At 43.8% G+C, this 7,770-nt stretch overlaps 1 protein-coding gene across 1 annotated transcript; it reads right to left on the reverse strand.

The window, feature by feature from the left end:
- Positions 1 to 825: 825 nt before the first annotated feature.
- On the reverse strand, positions 826 to 5,583 carry COPS9 (COP9 signalosome subunit 9). Its single transcript, XM_081192305.1, has 3 exons — positions 5,430 to 5,583; positions 3,842 to 3,914; positions 826 to 1,075 (listed from the first exon to the last, which is right to left on the reverse strand). Exons 1-3 carry the CDS (start codon positions 5,532 to 5,534, stop codon positions 1,038 to 1,040), a joined length of 216 nt encoding a protein of 71 aa, XP_081048431.1. The 5' UTR covers positions 5,535 to 5,583; the 3' UTR covers positions 826 to 1,037.
- Positions 5,584 to 7,770: the final 2,187 nt, after the last annotated feature.

Genomic DNA, 7,770 nt, shown 5'->3' on the forward strand with positions numbered 1-7,770 from the left:
AGAGGAGCAAGACTTTGTTAAAATATAAAGATGAAACTCTTGCAACATTCTCATTCTACTATGTGAAGTTTATTACATTAGATGCATATAATGAAAGTGGGCAGATAACTCAATGTAAAAGCATTTTTTTTATTCTTCCACCGGAGACCTCATTTTCAGATTCACCACTGCTTTTCTGATTTTGGAAATAATACTTCGTTCCACTTTGCTGAGAGCTCAGATTAATATACACAAAGAAAACCAAGCACCATTGTATTGGAGCTTGTGTTTTGATGTGCTGCATGTGGCTTTAGAATGTGTCAAAGAAAATAGCCAGCTTCCCCACAGACTGAGGAAGCAACGCGAGCACAATTGAGATATTCATCTAAAAACTCTGCTCTATTTTGGAGGAAATATTCTGAATGCACCATAAAGACTCTTCAGTATTTATGGAAAAGTCTTGTCACAAACCACCAGTAGTTAGAATAAGTTACAAAATAAAGAACCATACAATGGCAAGAAGCCAAATGAGCTCTAATACAAGATTTACTCATATTCTACAGGAATATTTTCATTGGCCAAATATGCTGGGCTCCCTAGGTAAACCGGGAGTGAGGAAAGCACACACTTGGAAGTGTAGTCCCAATGATCTTTCAACATGCCACTCACAAGTAAATAGATTTAGGATTGAGGTGTTAAAACCTCCCACTTGCTTCTAATTTTATTGTTGGGGAATTTACTAAAAATGCTACATCCTATGCATACAACATTCCAAATAACATTAAGAAAAAGCCATATTTCCATGAGCAACAACCAGTAGTCAAGTGAATAATCAGACGTGAGAGGTTTTGTTCAGATTTTATTGAAGCAAGCCTGCACAACTGCATCCAAACATTATAAGAGGAAAATAACTCCACAATTCTCTTCAACCACCTTTGGCCATTTCGAAGTGCTCTTTCATGGCTTGGAGACAATATTCACATTTTCCTATCTTTTGTTAGGAATATCGTCTGCTTCTACAAGAAACTTAGGTATTTAGCACAGCAGGAAGTTGAATTTCACTGGATATCGTCATCATCAAACATATCTTCAAAATCTAACAAAAACAAGGCAGTGAATTAACATCATGCATATTAATTATTCTGATTTTTAAAAACAATTCTGAAGAGCTAAGCAACAATGCAAATTTCCCAGTAAAGTGAGAGACCTGAATCTAATTATCAAACTGTACAATAGATTCAACTGAAACAAGGAAGGAGGTTATTATTTATGGGAAAGCCTCCCTGCATGAGCATGATTCTCTGGATACAACCCAGTGAGTTATGTTGTAAGCCTTGATATCTAATGGCCAGTTTCTTAAAATGGCTTTCTCCATCCCACCCTGTTTTAGAGATTCAGGTTCCCACAAGTATGAATTCATACCACTCTCTCAGCCACAGTCACGTCTGGTTTCCTTACCATAGTTATTTTGCCCTCTCTGTAGCCATTATTTGTGCATATAGCTTCCTTTCCTTAACTGCCTTTGCAGGTGATGCACTTTGAAGCAGGCAAAGGAAACACCAAAGCTCAGTGCAACACTACAGAAAACCTCCCCTATGCCCCCAATCATGGAAAGCCAAAGGAAGGAAACTGTGTGCTGCTTGTCAGCAGACTTAAGGGCACTTCCCCAGAAAGTGGATTTGTGGAAGCTTGCCCCGCATGTTCATTATAAGGGCTACTGAAAGTCACCAAAAACAATATACTAAAATGGTTACCATATGGAACCCACCAAGTCACATTTACTAAGTACCCCTGGGTTGTATTCAACTAAGTGTTATTTATTTATATCCCACCTTTTTCTCCAAGGAGCTCGAGGTGACGCTCATGGTTCTACCCCATCTCATTTAACCCCCTAAATAACTCTGTGAGGTAGTTTAGGGTGAGAAGCAGTGACTGGCCCAGAGTCACCCAGTGAGCTTCATGGCTGAGTGAGGATTTGAAGCCTGGTCTCCCAGGTCCTAGTCCAACACTCTGAGTTGGCCCACTGAAACGAATGGACCTAAGGTACCGTGTTTTTCGCTCCATAGGACGCACCTGACCAAAAGACGCACCAAGTTTTTAGAGCAGGAAAATAAGAGGAAAAAAAATCTGACTCAAATGTTGTACTAAACTATTTAAAACAGCAAACTGGGTGGCTCCTGTCCACTTTGCTGCTTTAAAGCGAGCCACGGTATGAATAATAGTCAGGGAGAGAAACCAGGGCTGTGCAAATGAGAAGTGCTTGGAGTATGGAGGAACAGCAAAGAGATCAAATGATTGTGCTCCAGTTCCTAAATCTCTGAAGTTTTCTCAAAACAGGCATGGTTGTTTTGAAAGGAAGATTCAAAATGGGGTGACTCAGCAAAGAACTGAGGAGGAAAAGAGGGCAGATAAATAGCTTCCATTCAATAACAAGAGAACACAATGTTTTTGGTTTGGTATAGGTGGACTGTACTTAAGAATTTGTATAATGAATTATAGATTTGGAGTGGAATATCAGTGCCTCTTTTCAGCAATAAAGATTAGCTGCGAGGAACATGGTCCACACACAAACACACAGGATGTCCGGTTATAGTTGTGCAGTTTAATCTGTTCCTGAGCCAGATGCCTGCTCGGTTTTAGCTGAGCTCACTATTACTGGTTTGTGGAGATGCTTTGCATGCATTTATGACTATTTCTGCAAAACTGCTACTTGAAGAAATCCCCAAACGTAATATTTTAAAACTTCAAATGGAGCTCAGAATCCAGTTAGACAATCCTTTGCAGTTGAATTAGGAGGCACTGAGAGACAGCAATTTGCTGCTCCCCACCCCCACCCCCACGAGCAGCCCAGGAACACACAGCCTTCCCACTGCTTGCAAACCTTGTCGGAGCTTCAGGGGAAAGCAGAAGCTGCCGGCAGAGCCGCGTGGCTCCTCCCCCCACCCCCACAAAGAGCAGCCCAGGAGCGCACAGCCTTCTCGCTGCTTGCAAACGTTGCCGGGGCTTCAGGGGAAAGCGGAGGCTGCCGGCAGAGCACCGTGGCTCCTCCCCCCATCCCCGAAGAGCACCCCAGCAGCGCAGGGCAACAGCAATTTGGCTCCAGGGACCACACATTCGCTCCATAAGACGCACAGACATTTTCCCTTCCTTTTTAGGAGGGAAAAAGTGCGTCCAATGCTGCGAAAAATACGGTAATCATGCCCATTCATTTCAATAGGTTTACTCTTGAGTATGACCAACACTGGATACAAAGGAGTGGGTATTCACCACATGGACCCCAAATTACAGTCTCATCACAAAAGCTCTGGGCATTTCTGGAATAAGCAGCTATAAATAAATGCAATTTGAGGGATCAGCATACATTCTCCACGTGTTACTATCACCATGCAGAAGCATTTCCCAGTAGTTTCTATTTAGCTGGCAACCCATTTAATAATAAAAACTACCCCCACCCAAAAAAACCCCCAAGACACACAATTGCCCTGGCACATGTGTTTTGAGTTTAACAGATAATTTTTTTAAAAGTCTCCATCTATGGCTTAACCCTCCCCTCCTGCTATGGAAGCTTTGTTCCTCAGAGAGGTTTTTGGCTTTAATTAAGGGAAGAAGACCCTATGATCCTCCAGATACTGCTGACCTCCCACTTCTGCCATCCCTGGCCATTAGCCATGCTGGCTGGAGATGATGGGAGTTGGGAGTTAGGAGTCCAACAATTCTGGAGGGCCACAAGCCATACATACTTTAATTTCTAAATGGAAGCTTTTTTCTAAGTACTGGTTAGAAAATCAATTTACAATCTGCTGGACAGTGGCTAAAATAAACATGATGGGTTTAAGAATTTAAAAATGTAACTAATACTTACTATTAAAGAAGTCTGCATGTACTGCCTTTTCATTGGCAGCTAAATCCATCAACAAACCTGTACTTCCACCAGCCTGAGAAAGAATAGTATTTAATCAACTATAAAAGCAATATACAGAGAATCATTATTGCACTGTTTCATATACCCTTTCATCTTGGATCTCAAATTTCCAAATCTGACTGCCTATGATTTTCTACCTATGCTACTACACACTTTCATCTTCTGCAGCCCTTACTGCAGTATAGTAGTTTAATCAGGCTTGACCCTCATTTTGTCCCTTTCAAGTGAAAGGATACAAATAATCTTTTCATGCCCTAGGCTCCTTTGGCTAAAGGTGCAGGATAAATAATAGCAATAATGGGAAAGCACCTGCCCAGAAATAATAATGGAAAATGAATTGCGCAGAAATCCATCAGTGCACCAGGAGATGCCCTGCTGGGGAGATCTGCAGAACAGCAATGGAATAGAAGCAATCCCAAATGGACCTTGGATTATGCCAGATGCAAAATTTTCAAAGTTGACCTGATAAATAGCTGACTGGGGAAAGCTACTTGCCTGGCTGGTGCCATTTTGGTACCAGGCAAAGATCTTTTTTTATTTCCCCCATCTTTTAACTGTAATTTCTTTTGTTTCTGCTATGTGTTTATGTATTTTAAGTATTTATAAATCACCCTTCCTCAAAAGGAGCTCAGGGCTATGTACAACACACCCAAGTCATGATAGGTAACAGCAACAATCAGAGGAAAGGAGGACACGCCATACGTGGGCAGGAAAAAACATTATGGACGAAATAATTGTCACACATAGGAAAGAATAACGATAACAGAGTTCCTCACTTGAAGTTTTATTAATTACTTAATGTAACAACACGAATAGAAATCATCAAGAATGCACCTGTTCTATAAACGTTTATAAATTTAACTGGAATGTAACTGAAATTAACAAGATTTTGGAATGCAGGAAAAAAGCATTGTTATAATGGGGCTATTATTGGAATAATATTGGAAAACTAATAACAACTTATTTGTTTTTTTAAAGAGTAAAAGCATAATGCGAGGAAGTCTCATTATTAAAACTCTGATCCAAACACTGATGATGATGATGGGAGGTGGGGAGCAGAACGGGGGGGGGGGGGGAAGGCCCTGAAGGTTAGCAAAAAAATATAAAAATAATAATCCTATCGCACCTTCACACATATTACCGGCGCATTTTTATGTCTGTTATATTCTAAAGATATTTAATTGTGGGGTTCCCCCCCACGCTTTTAATCTGTTCATATTTTTGATCTGTAAGCCGCCTCGAGTCCCTGTCAGGGGGGAAAAGGCGTGGCACAAAATAATTAAACACACATACACCCCTCTCCCGCCAGCCTTAGAAACGTAAGAGGTGCCTTGCTGGATGAGGCCAAAGGCCCACCTAGAAGACCCTTGAGAGGCGCCCCCCACCCCCCTGCTCACTCAGCACCTATCCCTTTACACCCGAGGAGGGGAAAGAACCAGAGAAAGAGCCCAGGCCGCGCGGGCTTTTTAAGCAAGCGACAGCCCCGCGCGAGACCCCCGCCTTTTGCACTCGGGGCTCGACCGCTCACCTCGTCGAGGTCCACGTAAGGCCCCGCGCCCTCAGGGAACATCTCGTCCACCGCCGGCTTCATGTCTACGACCCTCTGTAAAACTTTCCGGCTACCCTCCAACATCCGGTCGGAGTGTGAAGCAGCTTCCGGTCTCTCTAGGCGCGCGGAGGAGCGCCGTCTCTATGGCGTTCCGCGCCGGGCTCCTTTGGAAGTGGGCTGGCGCTCCTCTCCGCGGGCGGCGGCGGCGGCGTTTCTTGCTCCGTCGGCGCGGTGCGGCGGGAGGAGATCCAGGCACCGCTTCGGAAGAAAGGGGAGCGACAGCAACGCCGCTTCTCCCCATCTCAGCTCTCAATTTATCCGGAGGGTTAACTTTTACGAATTGGGCTGTTGTTAAAGCTTACCTGGGAATACGTCCCATTGGACTCAGCGGGGCTTGAATCAGAATTGAAATTAATAAGATTTTGGAAGACAGAAATAAAGAAAATCATCAAACCATCAATTCTAGAACGCGGGGGGACGGGGACGGACCTAAATTATATAATTTGGTTTTTGAATTATTGGTATTAGTGCTTTTTTTCTTTAAAAAATGTTTAGGAGTACAGCCATACCTCAGGTTACAGACGCTGCAGGTTGTGTTTTTTCGGCTTATGGACGTGCCGAAAACCGGAAGTACTGGAACGTGTTACTTCTGGGTTTCAGCGGTCGTGCATGTGCAGAAGTGTTAAATCACGCTTTGCACATGTGCAAAAGCACTGGATTGCAATCCGCATGACGTGGTGCTGCGGGTTGCAGACGTGGTGCTGCGGGTTGCGAACGCTGCAGGTTACGAATGTGCATCCCGCATGGATCACGTTCGCAACCCGAGCGCCCACTGTACTTTCATTTTCCTACTCATATTGAAGTACTGCCCCTTGATGAGGCCAAACTTAGATTGACAAAATGTTTAGGGGTATGCGTACCCCCAGATAAAAAGCACTGATATTAGTAATTGTATTATGAATTGGTATTGTTATAATGAGGCTATTATTGGAATGTAATTGAAAACTAATAAAAATCATTATTAAAAAGAATCAGAATTGGAAGGGACCACGAGGGTCATCCATTCTGACCCCCTGCAATGCAGAACTCTTGTCCCCACCCCTAAAGCTGGGCTCAAACTCACGACCCTGAGATTAATAAGAGGCCCATTCTCCTCCAACTGAGCTATCCAGAGGGTTTTAGAATTTTACTGTTAAAAAGATTCCAAGGAGGTAGACAAAGGCGTGAAAAAATGCCAGTGTGGTTGCTTTAAAAAATAAAAATAAACCACTCAGCCCACTGTGTGGGGAACAGAGTAGCAGGGAGTCAGGGGGATTGAACAGGATGGCATGGGGTTCCCAGGTGCCATTTTGTCCAGGGCACCTCAGACCTGGAAGCATCACTGCCTACTGCTATTCCTGAGAAGCTGCTTTATACCCGGAAACTACAACTAATCCAGAATGCGGCAGCTAGACTGGTGACTGGGGGCGGCTGCCGAGACCACATAACACCGGTCTTGAAAGACCTACATTGGCTCCCAATACGTTTCCGAGCACAATTCGAAGTGTTGGTGTTGACCTTTAAAGCCCTAAATGGCCTTGGTCCAGTATACCTGAAGGAGCGTCTCCACCCCCATCATTCTACCCGGACACTGTGGTCCAGCACCAAGGGCCTTCTGGCGGTTCCCTCACTGCGAGAAGCAAAGCTACAGGGAACCAGGCAGAGGGCCTTCTCGGTAGTGGCGCCCACCCTGTGGAACGCCCTCCCATCAGATGTCAAAGCGATAAACAACTACCTGACATTCAGAAGACATCTTAAGGCGGCCCTGTTCAGGGAAGTTTTTAATGTGTGACATTTTAGTGTATTTTTGGTTTCTGTGGAAGCCACCCAGAGTGGCTGGGGTGTCCACACTGCCTGACAGTGGATCTCAAGGGTTTTAAGAATGAGGCCTTCCCAGCTGTACCAAAGTCATGGGAGGTTGTGGGAGGCAAAACGTGCTCCACCACTGAGCCAAGTCTTTCTGATCCTGGAAGCAGTATGTAGTCATCAAAACTAGTAGCCATGGACAGACTTATCCTCTACAAATTAGTCTAACCTCCTTTAAAAACAGTTTTAGCCATCATGTCTTCTTGTAGCAGCTTCTATACTTTAACCGTTCACTGTGTGACAACCAATTTTTTTTATCTGTCCTAAATCTCCGACTTCATTGGATGACGCCTGGATCTAGCATTATTTGAAAAGGAGAAAAACTTCCTCTGCATATGCATCATTTTATATTCTTCTGTCATGTCCACCCTTACCTTTTTTTTCTAAACTAAAAGGATTCAGTTTCTCATAGCAC

Source organism: Podarcis bocagei, assembly GCF_964188305.1.
Source record: "Podarcis bocagei genome assembly, chromosome: 4".
Taxonomy (NCBI): Eukaryota; Metazoa; Chordata; class Lepidosauria; order Squamata; family Lacertidae; genus Podarcis; species Podarcis bocagei.